General features: G+C 36.7%; 1 protein-coding gene across 3 annotated transcripts in view; it reads left to right on the top strand.

Annotated features, from left to right (window-relative positions):
- The window catches only part of LOC138709257 (organic cation transporter protein-like), a 320,694-nt gene that overhangs the window by 151,156 nt on the left and 142,985 nt on the right, over positions 1 to 26,553 (top strand). Inside the window, exon 1 of one of the 3 annotated variants that reach the window (XM_069839908.1) lies at positions 7,008 to 7,133. The exons of 1 other annotated variant lie outside the window; for it this stretch is intronic. Coding sequence is in view for 1 of the 2 variants with exons in the window: in XM_069839907.1 (XP_069696008.1) it covers positions 23,123 to 23,150 (28 nt within the window). In the remaining variant the exon portion in view is untranslated. Of the gene's footprint in view, positions 1 to 7,007; positions 7,134 to 22,996; positions 23,151 to 26,553 lie in introns of those variants that run through there. One more of the 3 variants, XM_069839907.1, reaches the window with a different exon arrangement.

Genomic DNA, 26,553 nt, shown 5'->3' with positions numbered 1-26,553 from the left:
AGAACATACGATATATGTTATGCTCGAAAATCCTATTAGGCATTAATAAATATAATATACAACGACATTACTCCTTATGTCATAAAGAACATGCTGAATTAGAAGATAAGACAAATTAAATGTTATTTTTCGTACTATTCCGAAGAAAATTTATGATCTTAACATTTGCACAGTAGGTCTACACTGAATACGACATTATAGCTTAAACACGCTGCATTGAAAGGTACGAGAAATTAAATGTTGTTTGTACGTATTATTTCCAAAAGAAATTTATTAAAAAAAAATATCAAATGTGCGTAGAAAACGAAATATGATTTTCTGAAATTATTTTAGGTCGAGAACGTGCAAATCTATTAAGTAATCTTGAGAAACGCCAGAATATTCAAGAAAATAAACGTAGACAACGTGACGGAATATTATTGGCTAGTTACGCAATTTCTCGCCTGTGATTTAAATCAGTTCAGCTATGGAGAAACAGTAAAGAGGTTTATGATTAAAGCTGCCGAATTAATTTGCCAAATTGGATAAAAGTTTTCGAGTCTCTCACGTTAATCAAGCGTTTTCCTAATAATTCGCCACTGACTGCCTCAGCGATTACGATAAGGTGACGCAGGTCACAGCAGTTTATATTTCCCATCCTACTCTGCAGTCTCCTCTCCTAGTAAACAAACTATTTCAAATCGAGTGCCTCACGTAACCGAAAATTGTGCCCATGTATGAGGTAGGGGAATATAAAGTGCATATGGCACAGAGACAACTGCACAATGTGCGCGACTGCACAATGTGTAGGGTTTTGGCATGCCTGCGATTCAGCAACACTGAGTCATAAAGTCTACTATAAATTATTCTATGTATGTAAATTGAAATAGCTAATTCGCTTTTATACACTTTACTGTTAATGCGATATTGTGCTTGAGTATGAATTGCGATGGTATAGAATAGATCATGCTTATGCGTCATAGCAAGATCCAGTTGCTCATAAAATTAAATTTAATAGCGTTTTCATCGTAACAGTTCCAACTTACGGTAATTCCGTATCTTGAATCAAAGATAATTAATCAAACGACGGCTATACGCTATAAAGTAACTGTAGAATAACATATTATACTAGCTATAAAAGTAATGTGACCTTTACCCGCGAGCCGTGCTCCTTAAACTTTGAATGTCACCTTATTGACTGCAAATTAACCAATGTCAATACAGATTTCTTTGCTCAGAGAGATTGATGTTATCTTCGAGATCATTTTTTGTCTATCTGTTTATTCGGCTGCCCAACATGCCCCTTAAGTCAACGAGAAACTTGGTAAAAATAGAATAGACATCATTCCTAATACAACAAAATGTTGTGTACTGAATCAGGAAGATATGATCTATGGCGAAATCGTCTATGTATTGACAGAAAGATAAAGATACAGCTGAATGGATGGATGGATGGATGGATGGATGGATGGATTTGCAGACGATTGTAGAGACAAATAGATGCTAGTGCTGAAATTATGCTTAAAAGCGAACATTCTCATGGTGGCAGATAAAAAAGTTATTTTTTTCTTCCGCCGTATTAATGATGTCAAAACAAGTGCTTATAAAAATTTTCGGCCACTCGAGAGCAATTACGAGGGCCGTAAAAATAAATTTCCCTATGGCCGTTTACAGAAAGAAAACACAATTTCATTGGAAACATTTATTGGAACAGATCAGCAATTGTTGAGCTGTTTTTCAACATATTTCCCACTGGAAGTGAGATATTTGTCATACTGTGGGATCAACTTTTGTAGCCCTGTGTCGTAGAAGTCTGCCGCCTGGGATCGGAACCAGTATGCGACAGCCGTCTGCACCTCTCTGTCGATCCCATGGCATGACAAATGTCTCAATTCTAGTGGGGAATATGTTGAAAAATAGCTCAACAGTTGTATCTGTTCCAATAAATGTTTCGAATAAAATGGTGTTTTCTTTCTGTAAACGGCCCCTGGGAAACTTACTTTTAGGCCCTCGTAATTGCGCTCGAGTGGCCAAAATTTGTACAAGCACTTGTTTTGACATTAACATGGTGGAAGAAAAAAATTAACTTTTTTATCTGCCACCATAGAATGTATGCTTGTTAGTTATGGAAAAAAAATTAAATTATGGTTTATTTAACAATGCTCGCAACTCCAGAGGTTATATCAGCATCGCCGGTGTGCCGGAATTTTGTCCCGCAGGAGTTCTTTACATGCCAGTAAATCTAATGACATGAGCCTGTCGCATTTAAACATATTAAATACCGACGACCTGGGCCGGAATCAAAACCGCAACCTCGAGCGCAGAAGGCTAGCGCTATACCAAGTACACTACCGAGGCCGATGTTAGTTAGGGATGGTAAGTTTAACGCTAATGGGGAAAAAATAAATATAAAAATATTATTAGCCTTGAAGGATAATTTTTGAAGACATAAATTTATTAAGAAAGTTGATGTCCGAAATTAAAATAACATTATTTATGATATATGTAAATATTGACACGCTGGCGTTGCTACAAGAAGTATTTCATTGGAAATCAATAAATAAAATAAATAGGAATACAGGCGCACATGAGGACACAGATGAGAAGCGGCCTTGAGAATGAGAAAAACAATCTATAAGAAATCTGAAGACTTTATAAAATCGAATATGATAATTTTGTTTAACGGCTAAAAAGCGATTTCCAAATCTGCGTGAAATCGATAGCCAGAGTTTAAATCTCACCTACTTCCAAGCGCTCTGTGATTGTGATGCTCTGTCTTGTTTTATTTGGGAGTCTGACGTAATGCAAGCCGTATGTTTTGGGACTGTCGCCAGGAATGTCTAAAAAAAATCCAAAGCTGTATGTAGGCTAGCCATGGAAGAAAAAGAATTAGTCTGCCGTCATTGAACTTGAAAACATTTAACATGGCATAACAATGAAGTTATGTTGAAATGACAATGGCGCGGAAAACAATAGAAATTGTAAAAAGAAACCTGTGTCGTAGTTAACTTTACCCACTCAAACTTTCCTATCGGCCCACACACAGCTCATTTAAATGATGGCTTCCCATCAAAGTTATCGGGGTTTGATTCCTGGAAAATTCTGCAACATCGGAAGTGGAAAAAATGATTATTAAAGCACGTTGATATCTAACGTCACTTTCATTTCACCATTACTCAATTATCAACATATTATACTGTCAGAGTATCTGGATATACTCTACTTTTTTTAAGTTAGGCTAAATAACTATAATTCAACGTTATTTTACCAATTCCATTTGCTGCTGGAATCATGAAAAGATGGCAACTTGATTTTTTCTCTAGTGGAGATCCTTAGACAAGTTCCCATGATGCGAGATACGTCGCTACTATGTGTCTCAGCATGATGCAGAGTACCATACTGTCAATTGTTAATGAGACGTGCTCTAGAAAGGACTCGAACCCGCGACAACTGTATGTCTTCTATACAACGTTAAAGCTATATGGGGTGAAGATTGGTAAACTGTGATACGAGTAATATAGTGATACTATGTTTGAGAGCTTATCATGGTTTTTACTGAGCGAGGGAAGGGCCGGTTTTTTGCAACAACTTGTCCACGAATATACAGCCCGTGCCTCACTTCCTGAGCTGTTTCTTTGCGAGGCGAGACGCAGAGGGACAGGGTAGGAGGAGCTGCGTACCGCATGTGCCTACTACTACCCTACGTTCAACACATCGGCCTTTTCAGGATTCCTTTCGTCAGCTATGGAGCAAGATCAGCCATTGACAAGTGAATGTATAGGCTGTCCCCTCACGAAACAGATTATGTCCCCATCAATTCCTGTAACTAAACACTAATACCAGTTGTAGACTACAGTCTCTACAAGACATTATAGACCTAATCGCGATTACGGTTATCACGTGTACACATCCGTAAACTCTTTCCTCAATGGCAGTGTTTCTCAAACTTTTTCCACCGCGAAACCCCTTTTAATCTAAAGTGTAACTGCGGAATCCTTGTAATATTTTATTAGTGTTTAAATTAACAGACAAGTGAAAGCTAGTATCTCAATAATTCTGTTCAGTGGGACGAATGTATTTGCTTTTTAAGCCTGCAATCTGGTTTTATGGCGGAAAGTTGTAGTCTCATTTCTATTGTACTTCTGCATTTTGTCTTTTCGATATTTTGTTTTAGTGAACAGATGCGCAGAGAATCCAGTGATGAAAGTGATAAATATTATGGGCATTTTCCGTTTTAGATGTTCATTAAACATATTATTATTATTACGCATATTCTTGGATTATTATTATTATTATTATTATTATTATTATTATTATTATTATTATTATTATTATTATCATCATCATCATCGGTGGTTTCATGTTATTATTGATTCATATTTCCGTAACATTTATATATTTTTACAATATCCACTAAATATAAAATAGCCACCGGAGCAGTCCAGTCGGCTAAGGCGTTTGCCTATCGATCCAGAGTTGCACTTGGGCGCGGGTCCGATTCCCGCTTGGGCTGATTACCTGGTTGGGTTTTTTCCCCGAGGTTTTCCCCAACCGTAAGGCGAATGTCAGGTAATCTTTGGCGAATCCCCGACTTCATCTCGCCAAATACCATTTCGCTATCATCAATCCCATCGATGCAAAATAACCTAGTAGTTGATATAATGTCGTTAAATAACCAAGTAAAATCATATAAGGCTCACGGAACCCCAGAACATAATTTGAGAAATGGTGCTCTATGGTAATTCAGCAGTTGTCCAAACTGAACGAAGAGTGACCTAGTGTGTACTTACATTTTAGGAAATCGCCATCAGAGATAACAGCGATAGTGGTAACCACGATTAGAGTATCCAGTATTATAACCAGTAAAGATCCCTGCGATGGCGTAGGATAATGTTTTCAGAACATGTAATATGCTGCCGTGCCGTCACGTTGCACTTCCCGTGACGTTCCGAGCAGACCTAAGAGGCGTGGTTATAAGCACTAGGGAACTCTCGGTTCAGGACGTGAGACACGGGCAGTACCTTTAATACGTTGACGCAAAAACCCGATATTTCTTTCGCTCAGTAAAGTTGTAATAAATTCTAAAAAAAAAAAAAACAAACAAACAAACCAAAAACAATATTACTCATATCACGAAATTACCAACCTTTAATCTACAACAGCGTTTCTCAAACTATGGTCTGCGGACCACCAGTGGTCCTCGAGTTCTGTCCTTGTGGTTCTTCATAAAAGACATAGGAAAACATAAAATTCAAATGAATTGCGTATCACACTATAGCTGAAAATCTCAGAGTTTTAAAATGACACATGTCAATCGCCTTTCACTTTTTCTCCCAGTACTAATATTTTATGAAATTTCTTACCTCACCCGTTTACCCACTTCCCATTCTACTCTCAGTAACAAAAGAGGGATTTAAAGCGCTATGAACGTGGCGTTTTCCTGAATATCTGGCGCCGAGCCTCTAATTTAGCCAGGGATCACCCGAATTCATAACAGAGGGCCAAAGTACCGAACATTTTCATGTATTTATGACTTTCTTAATAGTTTTGTCAACACCCAGTATGCACACTGAAATGGACACGTAACTGTACGTCATACACCAATTATAGAATGTGCCAAATCGCATCTTTACTTGTTGAAAATTGGGCATGTTTCTCCATTAATCTTTTCATTTGTTTTTCCAGATGACGACATAAGAAATTTTAGACTCCGCCTATTTTAAAATCCGTCAGGTTTACTTTTTACACTTGCGTGTTTCGTCTCTAAGTGCCTTTTCAATTTCGCGGGTTTCATACACTCGTTTGAAAGCACTTCGTAACAAACAACGCACCAAGGTTTTGGTTCACTCTCATTGCCACTCCAAGTAAATCCAATTTCAAATAACTCTACATATTCACGGAAGTATTTTTTCTTTGAATAGCTACCACTAGGGCTAGATATTTCTTTAATGGCACTATAATCACTGATATTAATATATTTCTTCACACACAGCTTCTGAACTATTAACACTGCCTAAATGAAGCGTATCATCATGTTCCTTTCTTTTCAAAGATTCGAATCGAAGCCAGTTTTCCATTATTTATAAAGGGCATTATTTAATAGAGACATGAACACATAAATTTGCTTTTGAAGGGAACAGGAGTAAGGTGGTCTGCGGAACTGTTCTGACTTAAAAAAGTGGTTCCCAGTTCAAAAACGTTTGAGAAATGCTGCCCTACACAGATCGTGAATATGATATGTAATTTACGGGTTGTTGTTTACCCATATTTCCATCACAACAATCATCATCATCATCATCATCATCATCATCATCACCTGATTAGACCTTAAACTTGTTCCATGTCCTCAACAAACTACTGTATCCATCTCACGGCAGGTACTCATCTGTTCTCTCTTTTTGCGACATTTTTATACTTCCTAGTATTCAGTTTTTGAGAATGTCAGTTTTATTTGTTTCTTTATTTTTGTCAGTACTGACATTAATGTTGCTTTCCTTTTTCCTTTATTTTCTGCCGTTCTTTCATATCCTGTTACGAATCTTAAAAACTATTATTTCTGCAAATTTGAATTTTCGATTTCCTTTCTTGTTTTGATATGTAGCATGCTGTGGCAAAAAAGTTCTTGCCAGTATTCTGTAAAACTTAATTATAATTTTCGATCTTATTTTTCTTCCTCCTTCAATCGTCCACCTAGGGAGCAGAACGCTGACAACGCAGCTAACTCCGCGTCCTTCCGCTCTTTGTTACTCCAGTTGATTATGACTTATGTACAAATTGTGAAATATTGGGAGGGGAAGCAGGCGATCTCCGCGAAAACCGGCCCCAAACAGTCTGGACTCGTCAAGATTTGAACCCGGTCACCAGCATGAAGAGTCAGTCTATGCTATTGCCGTTTGGCTAACGGTGCGCCTCCCCACAAAGAGGCTGGAATTCATTTAATTTTCAATCATTTTACTAACTATGAAATGAACAACGCTATTTACTGCTGGGGTCGTGAAAAGTTGGCAACATTGAACATTTACGTTCCTGAGTGCTTCTTCTGGATCCTCCATAGTAGCTGAAGACTCTCAGGCGAACGGACGGACAGGCGATGACTCGGTTGGCCGGCGGCTGATCTCAGTACCCAGGCAGCGGTTGTGCACTCCAGTCGGCAGGTATGTGCTATTCGTGTCAAGGCTACCACTTGTTTACAGTGCGGGTCCTTCTCAGCAAATACAAATATTACGGAAATTATTGAGCATTGTACAGTGAATCACCCCACGTGATTGAAAATGTACCAAAATGACTTCTGTTCGATGTTTTCAAACTTGACAGGTTTATTTACAGTATACGTAACGGTATTATAGTCTATCAAAATGAAGTTATTTCTGATATAATGTCCTTTCATTATTTTATTTTTACTGTTGTTCGAGAAGTGAAACATTGAAATCCAAGTGAAAGAGAGCCTAGTTGGTTCCTTCGCTAGAATGCTAAAGCGACAGACTTCGAACTGAGAGTCCAGGTTCACGCTCAAGTGGAAGTGGATTCTTCATTTTGCCGTTACTTCCAAATCGGCTGCGGGGTCAACCCAGTCTCCTTCAGCATTCCCGACGCTGGAAGATCTCTTGTCAGTGCGAAAGCATTTATAAAGCACTGAAACCGTGCGTCTAAATGGCGCGTGTATTAGTCCCTTTGCAGGGTCGTTACCTCTCTGCCTTCCACCGTAGCGACCCGGTTCGATCCCCGTCTAGGCCACGAAAGAATTTGTGGTGCACAAAGTGGCCGCAAAGGGTTTTTCTCGAGGTTCTTCTGTTTCTCCTTACTATTATTATCATCATTCGTCACACTCCACAATCACCCTCACTCTGCGAGGTCCCGAGCTAGATCTCCATAACGAATAACAAAATTGCTGAAAACTGTTTTTAATAAGGACATTATTATTATTATTATTATTATTATTATTATTATTATTATTATTATTATTATTAAAAGGTGCGTACTCTGACATTAAACGTTTTCTAAGTACAATGGCATTGTATTATATTCTCAACAGTTCCCTTCGTGTCGCTATAATTTTATGTAGTTTAAATGATAGCGTTCTCTGCTAAAGTAACCACCGGCATGACTTCTCCGAATTTGCCTGCTGATCTAGAGCTGCGTTCGGGTGTGGGTTCGATTTCCGCTTGGACTGATTATCTGGATAGATTTCTTCCGAGGTTTTCACCCAAATTACGAATGTTAGGTAATAACAAGGAGAATTCTCGATGAAACTAGCGTTGATGTAGTTCCGGTGATTTCAGAAGTAAAAATCGTCGAATTTACAAGGAATTTGCAATTGATCGTATATTCAAGGCATAACAAAAGCCTAAACTAACCATACCTAACCTGTCACAAATCTGTATATGCAAGATCTATAAGCGGAGTAGGAAGGGAACTACCTCAGCGCTAGTTTAGCCGAATCCTCGGTCTCTTCTCGCCAAGTACCGGTATACATCTCGTTATCACTAATTTCATGGGCGCTAAATAATCTAGTAGTTGACACTGCGTCGTTAAATAGCCAACTGCTGTTTTTGTACTTTTGTGAAACTGGCGCTGAAGTAGTTCCAGTGATTTTGGAAGTGAAAATGGTTGAATTTGTAAGGAATTGCTTTTGTTGAGATGCAGGTTATCGTATACGTAAAGTATAACAAAAGTCTAAAATAACCAAACCTAACGTGTCACAAATTCGTATAAGCGGAGTACGAAGGGAACTACTTCAGCGCTAGTGTAGCCCCTACTTTTGTCAAAAGTGATAGCCTTGCACCATGCTGATCCCCGATGATGTCCAGTAGTAATTCTAATTCTCCAAGACTGAGGACTGAAGGGTCCATATTACGATTACCATATTTCGGTTCGCCAAACTAAGGACATCGACCACATTTTTAGTATCAAATTTATGATACTTCACGCTGAAAATATATACATATCCACTCGTCTTATTTTACAAGAATGTTGATAGAATTTACGTTAAAATGTATAGATTTTAAAAGCCTAATCCTTGATAATAAATAAGTAAGAGATTTGCCTCTCTTCAGCAATCAGTTTTCCTCTGCATTAAATTTAAAACCATTCGCTGTTCAGAGTTACCTTAACATTTAACTCTTATTTCAACTGCAATTCTCTTTCCATGAATGTTTTTAGTTTGATCTGAGTTTTTTTAAAACTGTTTTTTTTTTTACAAATAGTGCTTAAAACATTGACTTAAATTAATGAAATGTAACTGCATATAGATCGCTTGTTTGTAAAACCAAATGCTTGTGTGCGCCGTAGCTTAAAGTAAGAACCTTATGGTAGGGGTAAGTGAGCTAGCTACCTGCAAGTGGAATTGTAGCGGTGGGAGGGAAGCTTTCCAGTCCACTTCTTCTTTCCCCTAACGCGCAGGTAGTTTCACGAGATCCTAATGGCCTAAATGCAACGTCTTTCGATGATTCTACACTTGGACGGTTTCTTTCCTTACTTCGTTGCATTTCAATAACAGGAAGATATCCGTGTAATGAATATGACACAAACCTATTTTCTCACTACAATTTTTACGCGTTTCGTGACGGCTCAGTCCTCTTATATAAAGTACCAATAATATATAATTTTATAGTTTATGTCCTTGAATTATAATTTATAATTCAAAAGACACTGTATATAAGTGAAGTCATTCACTGTACGCCCACACTGTACGAAATACATCTTTGTAATAAAAGACGAACTTGATTTATAAATTTGTTTATGTAGATGTATGTAATTAAATTTTCCAAGAATTCTCATGCCAGAGATATTTGTATTCTGCAATTTCTTGCCGTCTACAAAAATCGATATATGAAACCTATATAAATATTTAAAACTATTGATTATTTACATTTCTTATCACATACCATAAAAGTAAACCATTAAAGGAGAAGTATTAAATGGACATTTATCTATACGTATCCCTCTTTCCAATAGGTGGTTGACTGTTGAAAGGAGCTACAATAACCGTTATCCTCCGTTGCTTTTAAGTTATTTGTGACGAAAAATTAACACGAATTGCGGAAGTAGGTCTACTTCAGAGTAAAATTTATACAGAAAAATGTTCAAGCTTTAAAATTGTCTGAAGAATATTCTTCTATGAAAGCAGTTACAGGTATGTAAATAATAATTCCTCTGACAAATAATTTTTAAACAGTGTTATGTATCCTTTTTCCCTGTAGTAGCTGAGTGGTCAGACCTCCAGCCTGTCACGCAGGCGGCCCGGGTTCGAGTCCCGATCAGGTCTGGGATTTTTCATTAAAAAACCCATAGTACTTGTGGCGACGGACAAGGTTCCACTTGGGATTTTTTTCAGGGTTCTCCCGTTTTTCCCCAAATAGGCATCTACATTATTCCGTCACAATTTCTCCATTTCGCCATCATTCCATAGTATTCCTCGACCGCCGGCTGACGACGCACGGAGGGGGCTGGTCTAGGGACGAGAGGGGTTGCCTGCTCGAAACCTGGGTAGGGAGCGAACCTCGGTGTGGGTTTGGGAATGCGCCTAGCTTGAGGGTTAGCGCAATAGATCGTAACAGGTCGCAGTGCTGGGCCATAGTGTCTTCTCCCGCAAATTTCATTCCATTCCATCCCATCCTTTTCTTCACATTATCTTATATAGCCTGTAAGGTACAAAATTACGAAAAGAGTTACCAGAACTGATTTCGAATTGAACGCCAATGTGTTTTTTTTCAAATAAACGCCTATACAGGGTGATTCACGAGATTTTACTGCCACTTACGGAGCTTATTTCAGAAGACATTCTGAGAAAAAAAAATGTTATGTAAACATGTGTCCTAATCTCAATATTTTCAGAGTTACACTAATTTGAAGTTGTTTGTAAAATATCCTTTTTCTTTAGTTTTAAGTGTAAAAAAATATTACTGGTAAAGAATGAACTATTCAGAAGTATTATTTCGTTAATTGGCTAGTGTTCCGAAGCTAAAAATGCGTTGTTAATTACTTTGTACAGATTTTGTTTTTCAATTTTTAATTACATCACTCTTACGCACTTATCACAAAAATTGTTACAAATCATATGACTTTAGGAACTAGATTCTTTACAGTTTAGTTATGCATCCTAATGTACAGTCTTAAAGAATTTACAAGAACGGCGTGATTTGTAACAATTGTTGTGATGAATTCGTAAGAAAATGTAATTTTGTAGTTAAAAATCGAAAAAAAAAAAAAAAAAAAACATCTGAACGAAGCAACTATGGAATTCACAACACATTTTTAGCTTTAGAATACTACCAAATTAAATAAATGATACTCCTGAATAGTTAATTCTTTATCTGTAATATTCTTTTACCCTTAAAATTAAAGAATAATGGTATTTTACAAACAACTTCAAATTAGTGTAACTCTGACAATATTGAGATTAGACCACATGTTTATATTACATTTTTTGCTCAGAATGTCTTCGGAAATAAGATCCGTAGGTGGCGGTAAATCCTCGTGAATCACCCTGTATATTACTCAAATGAGTATATTTCATGTGCATCATTTCTGAATGAATTCGCTGATACATATTGAATACAAGAACCATGTAATACTTAGGAGAAAACATTTCGATCAAGTGAAATTTGTAATGAAGAGATGCAGCATTCGAAATATTTCCGCCGTTTCTTCTCTCCCCTCCCATTTCTCTGTTTAAAAACGGTATTACATGGAAACATACAACTTTTGAAAGCTATCAAATATTTTTCAATAAACATTGGGTTGAAGTACTTATAAAACTGTTTTTTCCTCCTCGAACAAGCTTTACTGTTGTGTACGAAGTCTTGTGTTAACCTTGGATGGAGGACCGGAAACCAGCTTGCTACATGTGCGTCATGGGATCTTATCAAGAGCCGTCCGCTTCTATGTTTAAAGTCAAAATGTACTCCTGGGATACGTCTAAGCCAAGCATAATATATGAAAGTCATAACAAATACTTTCGATGTTGCGTTTAATGTGATCTCTGTATTCACATGTTTCTTGAATCATAATTACATTAAATTTTTATACTTATTTACTGAAGATAGATAAATATTTGCACAAACTTACGTTTCCTCTTCATATTCAATGCCCATAAGTATGTTTAAATAATTTCTCATTTTTATTTCAGAATTAGCCTACTCTTGTTAGTTCTCCTTAAGTCCTTAAACGATTTACCCAAAATTCACTAAGTTATTTTTCTTTCACAATTTAAATACCATGCAAAATAGATATAGGCTATGTTTTCGAAAGTTTAAATCATCTGTCCACAAAGCAGGGAACTTGGTGGGCGAAAAATACAAAGCTGTCTGTTAATTTTCTTTATGACTACTCGAATCAGAGACAAGTTAGTTTTACCAGCCATCAGTCAAAGTCATGATAAGAACTTCCATTGTTCTCTGTCAGATTTGATTCCACAAACATCGTACCTATTAGCAAGCATGATCATTAAACCATACAGAAGAATATGTATGTATGTATTTATTCACACTGCAAATTGGTAAATACCCGGTGGCAGTGGTAACTAATTATACTCAATAATGGCAATGAATAATAAACACAATTAGTAATAAATTAATAATAATAACAATAGTATAATAAAATTAACAAGGATCATCCTAAATTAAATGAAGCACGATCACTTAAAATAACATTTAAAGTAAATCTAATTTATATCTTAACCTAGTTAGGAGTTTGTCACCACCGGGGTGGCTCAGTCGGTTAAGGCGCTTGTCTGCCGATGCCGGTCTGAAGTTGCGTTCGGGCGCGGGTTCCATCCCCGCTTGGACTGATTACCTGGTTGGATTTTTTCCGAGGTTTTCCCCAACCGTAAAGTGAATGCCAGGTAATCTATGGTGAATCCTCGGCCACATCTCGCTATCACCAATCTCATCAACGCTAAATAACCTCGTAGTTAATACGGCGTCGTTAAATCACCAACTTAAAAAAAAGGAGTTCGTCTGGCTGGCCTTTTGAGATTCGGGTACGGGATGAATCCACACACTCAGACTTACATTCGCCCATTGTGTTTCCGATGTCCAGTCCGATAGATGGCTCGGGTGCCATTCGTGAATCCGACCTGACAGGTGAACCATCCTGTCTTAGCCTTGACAAAGCCAGGTGCTATCCCCAGTAGAGTACCTGATAAATCCCACGGATCGGCTCACCCAAAGTCTTCAATCCCATATCAGCATCGGAGATCTGTACCATTAGCCAAGACTAGCAGGGAAGGTGGAGAGTGTTAGTAAAATGAAAGAGGCGAGAGGAATTACCCCAAGGAAACCTCTGAATGTCTGCCACAAATTCCATCACGAGAAGCCGTGGATCTAACCCTGGACACCTGGATGGAAGACCAGCTCGCCAGTGCGTATAAAGATTCATGACTAGGGACATTCGATTTTCGCGAGTGATTTTTTTTTTTTTTTTTTTTTTTTTTTCTCACAAATTTCTGTTCACTGAGTCAAGAGAGTTGAAATAGTTGTAGGTATAAAAAAGAATTGTTCTACTACAGAACGACTATCTTTCATACATATAACAATTTTAACTCTCTTGACTCAGTAAAAATAAGTGAAAAAAATCATTCGCGAAAATTGGGTGTCCCTACTCATGGCTGATCGTAATGATGTGATAGAGAATTGCTGATATCATTGCAGAGGAATAGGATTAAATCTGTCTCATGCTTTCAAGAGTGAAAAGCAAACTCTCTTGTCGTATGGCTAACAGTACACCCTTCTATCAAGATCAAAGAATAATTTTCACCATGATAATAATTTGTGTTCTTTTTTGTAAGTCGGATATTTAACGACACTTCATCAACTATTACGGATTGCTAATAGCGAGATGGTATTTGGCGACATGAGGCCGAGGATTCGCCACAGATTAGCTGATATTCTTCTTACAGTTGGGGAAACCTCGAATATACCTAACTAGGAATTCATTCCGAGCGGGAATCGAACCCACGAGTGCAGCCCGGATCAACAGACAAAAGCGCCAACTTTCTGAGCTATGCTGATGGCTACTTTACCTTCCTGTTTAGAATAGAAATGTTTCTTCTCTTCTAGAGGCGTTACAACATCATCTAGATATTTATCCTTTTTATGGACCAACACTGGACTGTGTTCCATGGCGAGCCTCGCTGACCGTGTGGTCAGGATGATGCAGAGACATCACAGAACAATTGAAAAACACCATGGATCGCTATTTCCCAAGTTTGCTATTGCTGTATAGTTTTCTGCGTTGGTTGTCGTCAAGATGAATACAACCAGTTCCCTTTAATCTGGTTTCACAGAGCTATTAAACAACGCTTAATAAAATTCCCTCCTCTTCCTTCCCCTCGCCGCCGGTAGTAACGAACTCATATAAATTGCCGATAATTTCAGTTCATTACATTTTTAACGGTGAAAGTACACAGAGAAACTCCACACATACACGCATTATATCATAAACATAGACGGTTTAAAGTAATTAACGCACAGAGATAACGACCTGATTCACTTGCAACTGAGAAGCAAACTTTCAAAACCTGACATGTTCATTTTCAGAAAATACACTTCAGGTGCCAGAAACTTAGCTAAATCTCTGTAATGAACAAAATATTTTCTGTGGGGAAATATTAAAGATTTTTTTTTTACTTTAAATTCTTATTATTTTTTTTATATTTTATTGAGTTATTTTACGACGCTGTATCAACATCTAGGTTATTTAGCGTCTGAATGATATGAAGGTGATAATGCCGGTAAAATGAGTCCGGGGTCCAGCACCGAAAGTTACCCAGCATTTGCTCGTATTGGGTTGAGGGAAAACCCCGGAAAAACCTCAATCAGGTAACTTGCCCCGACCGGGATTCGAACCCGGACCACCTGGTTTCGCGCCAGACGCGCTGACCGTTACTCCACAGGTGTGGACTAGATTCTTATCAAATTTCAGTATAGAAAAAAATCGTTTATTACAGGAACACATATTTGTAGCATTTTCTGAAAAGCGACGTGTAACTATTGTAGTTTCTACTTAATACTCTTGGAAATGGAATGGAATAACATTTTTGGGAGGGGCCACTATGACCAAGTACTACGACCTTTCACGATCTATTTGGCTAAACCACAAGCTAGCTCATTTTAAAACCACGTGGCTGACGACACTAAGGTTCGCTGCCTACCCAAGCAATCCCCTCGTCCCTAAGCCTCGCTAGTCGGCGTTCGGGGAATGCTGTGGAATGACGACGAAAATGGAGAAATGTTGACGAAATTATGTAGATGCCTAATATGGGGAAACTGAAAAACCCAACTACGACCTTGTCCGTCACAAGTATCACTATACTTACTTACTTATGACTTTTAAGGTACCTGGTGGTTCATTGCCGCCCTCATATAAGCATCGGTCCTAATCCTGAGAAATATTAATCCAGTCTCTACAATCACATCCCACCTCCCTCAAATCCATTTTAATACAGATGTTTTCCCTCACGACAGATCCAACTCGACTGACTGACGCATCAGCGGTAGCTACAGCGCTACTCTGGCGGCTGGCGCGCCAATCTTCACCCAGTCCAAGGCCGCTGCGGAACTGTCCGGCCAAGCTACAAACGCACTGTATTATCCGCCCATTTACTTCTCGGCCATCCCAAAGGTCTTTTTCCTGCGGTCTCCCAACTAACACTCTATATGCATTTCTGGATTTACCCATACGTGCTATATGCCCTGCCCATATCAAACGTCTGGATATAATGTTTCTAATTATGTCAGGTGAAGAATACAATGCACGCAGTTCTGCATTGTGTAACTTTCTCCATTCCCCTATAACAACTGCACTATGGATTTTTTCAAATAAAAATCCCAGGCTTAACGGGGACTCGAACCCGGACCGTCTGCGTTACAGGCTGTAAGTCTGACCATTCAGCTACGGCAAGGGATATACTCTTGGATAAATACTGTTTCAAATTTAAAACATTAAAACCATTTAATCCTGCAAATGTTTCGTATTTCTGGTGAGATTTCAATTCCACATTTTTGTGTCTGTGTGTGTTTTTTTACGTAGAACTCCGTCTTTCTTCTCACTAGGTATGGGGGGAAGAACTTGGGAATTGGCCGTCCTATAAAAATGAACCTCCTCTCGCCTTGTTCTCCTATTCCCTTTGTCCGCCTTGTTTATTCCCTTTATTCTCCCCTAGTAGAGGGGAAGACAAGACCTGATGACAGCGGTGACATCTCTACCAAGTTAAATAAATACATACTACCCTAGATCGCTTGAGAAACTTCTTGCCCCAGCAACTAAAACTTACCCTAGTGCAAACCCTAGTAACGCCGCACTTCGATTATTGTGACGTTTTGTTAAGTGACCTAAGTTCTGAATTGTCAGTCAAGTTACAGCGAGCTCAGAATATGTGCGTCAGATACGTGTGCAACATCCGACGGTATGATCACATATCACTGTCCTTCGCAAGTCTCTCGTGGCTCCGACTTAAAGAACGTAGAACTTTACACTCTTTGTCTTTACTCTTTCGAATTCTGCACACTTCAACACCAAATTACCTTTCGTCTCGTTTCTCTTATCTATACTCTAACCACGACGTAAATACCAGATCACTTATCTGTGGCACGCTAAGTATACCTCTTCATAGAACATCTTGTTATTCATCATCTTTTACAATATCCACCTCGCGTCAATGGAATTCCTTGTCACAAAGTATTAGGGGCTGCAAGACAATAAACACCTTTAAGAACAGCTTAAAAGATAACCTTATTAGCATTTCACTCCAATCATACTGATTTAAACTATCACTGACTACATTGTAACTTTTTTCTTTAGACATCATCCTGATTGTGCTGTATTTTAATTGTCTCGTAATAATCTCTTTCTATTATCTAATATTATTTTAAATATATTAACATTCTATGTATTTTAGTTTAATTCTGCTACACAGTTTATTTCAGTGTTTAATTAACAGTTCATAGTATTTTGTTGTTTAATTTGTAAATAACTTTTGTATACATGTAACTCTCATCTAAATCAAATTGTTGGATTCTTTGTAAGTTCATGCATATGTATATACACTTTTTGCTGGTTGAGTGGAAGAGAAGGCCTTACGGCCTTAACTCTGCCAGCTAAAATAAATCATTATTATTATTATTATTATTATTATTATTATTATTATTATTATTATTATTATTATTAGATCATATGATACTACTAACACTAGTATTTTATTATATATATATATATCGCTTAGTTCTCCTTGTATTTCCTTTGTTATATTTGTATTACTCTTGATGTCCGTATCTTCCTCTCGTTTTCTTCGTCTTTCGCTTGTTCTCTTTGTTTTCACATTATTCTCCTGCTTGTTCTCCTCGTCTTCCCCTTTTCTCCTTGTATGCCTTGTTTTCTTGAATTCCCCTCATTCTCTTGTATTTCCCTTGTTCTCCTTGTTCGTCCTGTCTCGACAATGTCGTCTACGATTCTCGGCGGCTCGTGCGATGCAGCCATACTTCCCGTATAATTGCCCTATTCTTACCGTGTATGATACCATTGAATTTCTAGAGTGCCATGATTGGTTATTTCTTTCTTCCTCTTCTTCCTTCGTTTCTTTCTTCTATAATTTTTCGCATCATCCACACGTAGTCGTAAAGATATGCACCATAGTAAAACTATACATTGTCGACAGATCGACAGTAGTTCTACGTAATTATATGCAGCACAATAAAGCTATGCAGCTGTTGATTTTTCTTCTTGACACCTGACGGTCATGGGACCAGCACAATGCCGAGCATTCATCTAAAACAGCACATTGACAAAATTAGCACTAAAGACCATGCATGACTTCTCCTCAATGTTAATTGAATTGAATTTAACGGAGTCCCAGTACTGCGACCTGTTAAGATCTATTGCGTTCTGTGACGCATTCCCAAACCCACATCGGCTGACCAAGGTTCTCTGTGTGCCCAGGTTTCGACCAGGCAACCCCACTCTCCCTAGGCCAGCCCCCTTCATGCGTCGCCAGCCGGCGTTCGGGGAATGCTACGGAATGGTAACGAATTGGAGAAATGGTGATGGAATGATCTAAATGCCTAATGTGGGGAAAAACGGGAGAACCCCGGGAAAAACCCCAACTGCGACGGCCTTGTCCACCACAAGTGTCACTATGGGACCGGGAATCAAACCCGGGCCGCCTGCGTGATAGTCTGAAGATCTGACCATTCAGCCACCGCAGAGATATTCACAATGTTAAATTTGCGTGACTTAGCTATCGCGTATGCCATGACCGAATATTCTACTTATATTTTATTTATTGATTTAACTCTTTATTTAGCTATCTTAGGCCATTGTTAATTTCATTTCCCATCATCAGATCGTCCTCCTTCTCTTCGAAGTTGAGACTTTTTGGTCCGTATCATCTTTATTCTTGTAAATATTTTGAACCAAGAGTGATAACTAAGACCAGGAAGTTCATGCATTTGCATATATATTTTTTCATTGGCTGTAATTAATTACGGATTAATTATCTTCACGCATCATCAACATTTAAGTTTATCAAACCAAATAAATTGTTTAAAAAATTATGTTTCATACTCGTATTTTGGCTTTTTTTATATAAATGCATAATATTGCATGATATTTATATTATTGTGGCATATTTTAGAGTTTAAGCTAATTAAGGCTGATTTTATTTATTTATTTATTTATTTATTTATTTATTTATTTATTTATTTATTTATTTATTTATTTATTTATTTATTTTTAGTAGGTTATTTTACGATGCTGTATTAACATCTCACTTTATTTACATCTGAATGAAATGAAGATGATAATGTCGGTGAAATGAGTCCGGGGTCCAGCACCGATAGTTACCCAGCATTTGCTCATATTGAGTTCAGGAAAACTCCGGAAAAAAAAGTCAACAAGGTAACTTGTTCCGGCCGGAATTCGAACCCAGGCCACTTGGCTTCGCGGACAGACGGGCTAACGTTACTCCACAGTTGTGGACAGCTGATTTTTATGTTGCATAAAAATGTATAGTTTGGATTTTTTAAATAACAGCATCTTCTATTTCTGAAAACTGATATTGAGTGAAAGCAGTATTATAAATTTTGACCAGAAAAGTATTGCTGCTCTCAACAATAAATACAAGTTTAATCTCATCTAGTTTGACCTATAATATTATTACATTATTTATTGCTTTTCATTATTATTATTATTATTATTATTATTATTATTATTATTATTATCATTATTATTTCTTAGTGATATCAAGAAATTTATAATTTTATTAGTGCATATTTTAAGGTTTTTACAGGCATACTCGCATGCATATTTAGTAGGTTTTTAGGGCACGAACTTCCTGACCCTAATGATAACTGTGATAAGCATAGCACAAGGCCACCGTTTGTGACAATATAAAAAGCAAGGCAATGGACAAACTCGTGGTCCTTTTAAGAGAGAGCAGAGGTTACAAATCTTTTCCCAACTTCGAATCGAACTCTGGTTCCCTAGATCTGTAGTCTAATAAACGATCGCTTATACGGGGTGAGCAAAAAAAACTAGCCCGCGGAAAATATATATGAAATATATCAATTTATATGTATAAGACTGACGCGGAAATGACCCTGACAATGCAAGAAACCGTGCATCGACGTCAACATAGGCCATTTCCGGCATCTTCTGTGATGTTCATTAACAAAGGTCAGTCTTAAACAGTCTTATAACTATAAATATAATTATATAAATGTAAATATTACAGTTTTTCTGGGCCAGTTTTATTTTGTCCACCCGGTACAACAAAGTAAATTTCGCCTATTATCTACTAATTCAGTTATCTAAACAATATTGTTTTGGCCTTCAAAATTAACCTCTATGATTAGATAGGAAGGGAAGAATTTGAAATAAATGGAATTATTCTATTTAATGCACCTATTGTTTATCCGGGGATAATGACAGCTGTGAGAAAGCTCAATTTGGATAGTCGAGCTCTGGAATCGAACATCGGTTCTCCAGTATATGATACTCCCTGGACCTATATTTCTCTGTGATAATCTGTTGTAATAGCTTACTTAATTTATATATTGTTTTAGTGCATTTGTACTCCGTAAACCTTGCACTTGACTAATTTAGGGATATACGGGTAGTCGCGAATTTTACTACCACCACTTCCATTGTCTTTTGTTTCATGTGGCTCGGAACGGCCCGGTGACTAGTGGCCAGCTTAGTAGGCGTTGCTCTAGGGTCCGCTTTATCCAGTTCCAAAGTTTGAATAGGAATTAAATCTTCTCACTGTAAGCAGTGTAGAAGAGGTTACATTCGGACAGATTATATGTAAAGAATCTCGTATACAACCTAGGATTTTAGACTAAATGCCTATTTTTGTTTATAGGGCTAAACTAAAATTACTTAAATATCTTCACGTTTCACATAAAATAATAATAATAATAATAATAATAATAATAATTATTATTATTATTATTATTTATTTATTTATTTATTTAATCTGGCAGAGCTAAGGCCAGTAAGCCTTCTCTTCCGCCCAGCCAGATAGTTTTATTGGGCCTAAAATGCCTATTTTGCCCATTATGATTTATTTTAATATTTTAGAGCCTAAAAGTACCTATATATATTGCAATACTATAATAAGTTTTGAATAGCACATCACAGACCTTTCGATTACTTTGGTTGTAGGAAGAAATTCCTGGAATGTTGCTGACTTTGTTCAGTACTTTTGCAGATAGTAAGGAAACAAAGGAGCAGGAGCAGGAGCAAAATACAGACTGTGAAACTGAAAAGAAAGCAAACGAATCGAACTGGCTATTACTTGTCTGCAGTCGAGTATGCAAAGTGTTACACTAGTACAGTTAAACGCGTAGTAAACTTTTTTATTGAGTACTGTATATTTATATAATTTTAAATTACGTTGTGTGAAATTGTGTACTTCGAATTATTGTAATTGTGTAATGCTGAAGGAGAAATGAAACAAAATTTCACTAATTAAGCAATGGATCGAGCAAGTTCCAGGGGGCCATTATATTCTGCCGGTATTGTTGCAAAGAGGTGAGTAAATATTGAATAAAAACGAAAGAATGAATGAACTACGAAGCAGTAGCAGATGATGTAGACTTAATTTAAAATACCGGTAACGTGCATTTCAATAATTCAACTTCTAATATCAATAACGCACATTACAGAGTAATTGTAGCTATTGTTTTCTAGTGTTTAGATATCGCAAGAGAAAAAATCTCACATCAGTCAGCATGTTAATGGTCATAAACAGAGACCAGAACTTTGGCAGAATGCCTTTTTAAATGTGTTAGAACTATCTTCATTTTGAAAATAAATCTATACGAATTATACCTTTGTGATTGAAACGTCACAGTTTTATGTTGCCCTTTTCTGCCTTTTTTTAAATATAAATGCCTAATTTACAAAATAAATGTTTTTTTTTGCCTTTATTTGATTACTTATCTGTTATTTATTAATTTATTATTAAAAATTGCCTACAGGTATATTTTAATTTATCTCTATAACCGCTACAATGAAAGTGACTTCATCGAATGTACAATATACTATTGTCTTTCAGTCAGTTCATATTCTCTTTGCGACAATGAGTGCTGCCGTGGAAAAATGTATAATAATAAGCGTTTTAATTATCGCTTATTTTTATTTGACAAGGCAACAATGAGTGCGGGTATAACGCTATTTTTAACGGTTATTTTTCTTTCAGTTTTCATTGCGACGTTGTTGTAGCTATATAGCTAAATATTTCATATCGCAACATGTAAGTACAACCAAACACAAAAATTCACTTTCCAAGATTACTGGGAAGAAGATTTCTTTGCTTCCAACAGTAATTGCAACATCGAGTCGAAAATCTCAATTTGCATTCCACTTATGTAAACCTTTTCTTGCTGCCGAAATCCTTTTGTGGAAAGTGCAAGGTTGTGTGTCTAGTGCAAGGTTTTTGTAATTGCCTTTTATTGCATATTTTAGCTATTTATGATGCCTTTTTTGCCTGCCTATTTTAATGATTCATAATGCCTAAACTTCCGGTCTCTAGTCATAAAGCAAAAACCTCCCAGAGTAATACTACTAATACCTTATACTTATACCTACTGCAGAACGAGACAAATAAATCCATTATAATTAATGATATAATAAAACATAATTTTATATTTTAATAAAACCATAAACTAACCAAAATAGGCTAATTTTTCTATTCTTGTAACTATAATTAATACATCGCAATGCCTGATATTATAGCCAATCACGTTGCATGTAGGCTACATTTAAACGTGTGCGTCTTATGATTCGCTGTTGACGACGTTATGCATTTCCTAAGGCTCGATAAATTCTTAACATAATCGCCCGCCATTTTGGCTCTTTCGTTGGCGTTCGCAGAAAGCACATGAGGACGTTATTTGCCGCTCAATTATTTGCTGAATTACAGTGCGTTTGATTTATTAACATAGGAGCTACGACATGATAACGTTTAACGGTGTGGCAAATAAATTCCTCGTCTGGTAGCTCGGCAACGTAAGAACAAAAATGGCGAACGATACTACCTACCTACACTTTATAAAGCCTTCACTTCCTAAGACGTAAGCAAAGAGGAGGGGTCACGCCGGGAATAACAGCGTCGCGATTATAATTATTACAGTTATTGTAATTTCAGTAGGTAGACACAAATTTTAGGTATAAAAAACCTTATTTTGAGTTCCCTTAAATTGTATTTTAGGTGCCTAAATTTGTATTTTTAGTGTCTGACAATTTTAGAGCCTATTTTAGGTGCCTGAAAGTGTATTTTTAACGGCCTAAAAATTCGAGTCTACTCACATTTATCAAGGAATATGCTGATGCTCAAAATGCACTTGTCAATTTTTCAAAATGAATTTTAGGCATGACAAATAATTGTTTCCGGAAGATAGCTGTATCTGTGTGTGCTGGTCTATCATGATACGGGTGTTGCGTGGAGCCCACAACTCGAATCCCTCGTGTTCGTTTGGTACAGTGTTGCAAGGCGCGGCGTATCCATTGTCAAGCAGGCATCCAGTTGTGTTGGCGTTGGCTGCATGAAGGGTTAGTTCCGTGCGGAAGGCCGGCCAGTCTGCACACAGAGACGGATCTTGCGCGCGGCCGTCAGTCTGTCTCTCGTCAACTCGCGGAGCGTGAGATGTGTAGCGGCAAGACTGGCGGTTCAGGTATTGTTCGCTCTCCTTCTATAGCATTTAATTCAGCAATTGCAGCAGATCACCGTGCCTGTCTCTGCAAGTGAAGTTAGCGTCGGATAAGTAACTTTTGTCAGTCCAAGTACTAGTCATTCCTTCACAAGTTCAAGCAATATGTTTATTTCGACTGTAACCATCTGGGTAATTACGTTACCAGTCATGAAAAAACCGCAGAAATATAAAAATTACAAATGTCGGTTTGAGTGCATTTACTTGTGGTTACGAAGTGGCGGTCATGCCATAAAAAGTTTGTTCTATGTTTATTTGATATTTGTGAATACTTGTTTTGTGGTAGAATATGACTCTCTGGTGATCAGAGGTCTGTATGCGTTTAAGATTGTGAAGTTGCTGTGGCAATGTTTTTCGTAATATGTTATAGTGTATGGACTTCATGCTAGCCGACGTTCGTGTAGATGGTAATTTTGCGAAATTAAATCGTTAGAGTCTTTGATTAACGATCATGGAGGAGACAGCACCCATTGAAGTGCGTGATTTGTGCGACGATTGTATATGACGGTTTTAGGATTTTCAAAGGGTCTGTTATTGAATATTGAACAACAGCGATCTTTTTCCATATATGGTCTATTATCTGATAAATGTCTTGTGCAAATTGTGAAACTTGCAATAAGCGAATTTTCGTAAGGCCAAGGATCAGTGACAGGTTAGGTTTGGTTTGTTCAGGCTTTTTGAATGCCTTGCATATACTTTTTTTTTTTTTTGGTAGATAGTGAGATTTCGTAAGGTCGAGAATTAGTGCCAGATTAGGTTTGGTTTGTTCAAGCTTTCGGTATGCCTCGCATATAGGTTTTTGGTGCGAAAATTGGAAAAAAGAAAGTATAATTGTGCTAACTTAGTGAAAAGTAAGTTATTTGTTTTTTTTTTTTTTTTTTTTTTTTTTTTTTTTTTTTTTTTTTTACAAATTATGTTTTTAACGATGTTTGAAATTTGGGATTTGTAACGTTTCATTTGGTTCTTGAAATTGAAATTGTTTCCCGCCATTTTTAGTAATTTAAGAAATATATTAAATATAGTCTTTTTTAAAGAAAAATAAAAGGAAAAAAGTCGCCATGAAGGACTATAGTTTTACATAGAAAGTACTCCTTACCCATTCTAACCACACAATATTTACCAAGTTCACATCAACTACAGCCTGCTGTTAACACTGTCTACATCTATCTGTCCGTCCGTTCTTCGTAGTAACTATAGACTGAATGTGTAGTCACAGCAACAATTCAGTCCATATATTACTCATTGTACAGAACTGTTAATTTAACGTTCCAAATCAATTGCAGCAGTCAATTAAGCGTCTTTGCTTCCCTCAAAATATAGTTTATAAAAAGAAAAGTATTATAAATCTTACCCCACACAATTCTCCTTACTAGTTTTCCATTAACTGTAACGTCGCCTGTCTCTTTTTGTCTGTCTTCGTCCAACCGAATGACTTCCCTCTTTCCTATTTCCTTTCAATGTACACTTTAGAGTCGGATGCGTAACCACAACACTGCCCTCCAAGTAGACTGCTGTTCAATAATAAAAAATTGTTCATTCAACAATTGAAACTATGAAACCGTAACGGCACAAGTGCAGTTGGATTAGTTTTAAGAAAATCGAATCAACATGGTCTTGCACGATCATATTTATTATGACATTGAGAAATTAATTTTGCATTAGTGTTCTCAAAGACATTCGTTGGAACTGTATCTCGAGTAAACTATTTTAAAATTCGGTGGTCTTGTATTGTGGAACTCGGAGACTTTATTTTTCAGTACCGTAGTTACGTTAGTATCAACATTTTCCCTTTAGCTTATTTACTACCGCGGTTACGTTTAGTACCAACAATTTTCGTTCAGTTTTATTCACTATCAAGGTTACGTTAGTACCAACAGTTTTCATTTAGTTTTATTCACTACTATGGTTACGTTAGCACCAATAATTTTGGTTTAGTTTTATTCACTACCATGATTACGTTAGTACCAACAATTTTGGTTTAGTTTTATTCACTATTATGGTTGCGTTAGCACCAATAATTTTGGTTTAGTTTTATTCACTAGTATGGTTACGTTAGCACCAACAATTTTGGTTTAGTTTTATTCACTATCATGGTTACGTTAGTACCAAACAATTTTGGTTAAGTTTTATTCACTATCAAGGTTACGTTAGTACCAACAGGTTTCATTTAGTTTTATTCACTACTATGGTTACGTTAGCACCAACAATTTTGGTTTAGTTTTATTCACTACCATTAGTACCAACAATTTTCGTTTAGTTTTATTCACCACCAAGGTTACGATAGTACCAACAGTTTTCATTTAGTTTTATTCACTACTATGGTTACGTTAGTACCAACAATTTTGGTTTAGTTTTATTCACCACCAAGGTTACGTTAGTACCAACAATTTTGGTTTAGTTTTATTCACAATCAAGGTTACGTTAGTACCAACAATTTTCGTTTAGTTTTATTCACCATCAAGGTTACGTTAGTACCAACAGTTTTCATTTAGTTTTATTCACTACTATGGTTACGTTAGCACCAATAATTTTGGTTTAGTTTTATTCACTACTATAGTTACGTTAGTACCAACAATTTTGGTTTAGTTTTATTCACTACCATGGTTACGTTAGTACCAACAATTTTGGTGTAGTTTTATTCACTACTATGGTTACGTTAGTACCAACAATTTTGGTGTAGTTTTATTCACTACTATGGTTACGTTAGTACCAACAATTTTGGTTTAGTTTTATTCACTACCATGGTTACGTTAGTACCAACAATTTTGGTTTAGTTTTATTCACTACCATTAGTACCAACAATTTTAGTTTAGTTTTATTCACTACAATGGTTACGTTAGCACCAATAATTTTGGTTTAGTTTCATTCACTACCATGGTTACGTTAGTACCAACAATTTTGGTGTAGTTTTATTCACTACTATAGTTACGTTAGTAAGTTACCAACAATTTTGGTTTAGTTTTATTCACTACCATTAGTACCAACAATTTTAGTTTAGTTTATTCACTACCATGGTTACGTTAGCACCAATAATTTTGGTTTAGTTTTATTCACTACCATGTTACGTTAGTACCAACAATTTTGGTGTAGTTTTATTCACTGCCATGGTTACGTTAATCCCAAAATACTCACTATCTTCATTCACTACTCTGGTTACTTTAGTGCCAATACCAATCATATTCCTTTAGTTTTGTTTAACTGTGGTTTTATTAGTAATTTTGTAAATTTAATTATTGTATGATGAGGTTTGTGGACTAGGGATTTGGACGAAAGTTAGTTTGACAAAAATTCTTTATCGACTATAAGGTATTGAGCGAATTATCTTCGTTGGTTAATAATAAATGTCCGGCAATTATATTGGCTGCTA

The sequence above is a fragment of the Periplaneta americana genome, chromosome 11 (assembly GCF_040183065.1).
Source record: "Periplaneta americana isolate PAMFEO1 chromosome 11, P.americana_PAMFEO1_priV1, whole genome shotgun sequence".
In the NCBI taxonomy this organism is placed as follows: domain Eukaryota; kingdom Metazoa; phylum Arthropoda; class Insecta; order Blattodea; family Blattidae; genus Periplaneta; species Periplaneta americana.
The sequence above is the reverse complement of the archived record's forward strand: the minus strand, read 5'-3'. Positions and strand labels throughout refer to the sequence as shown.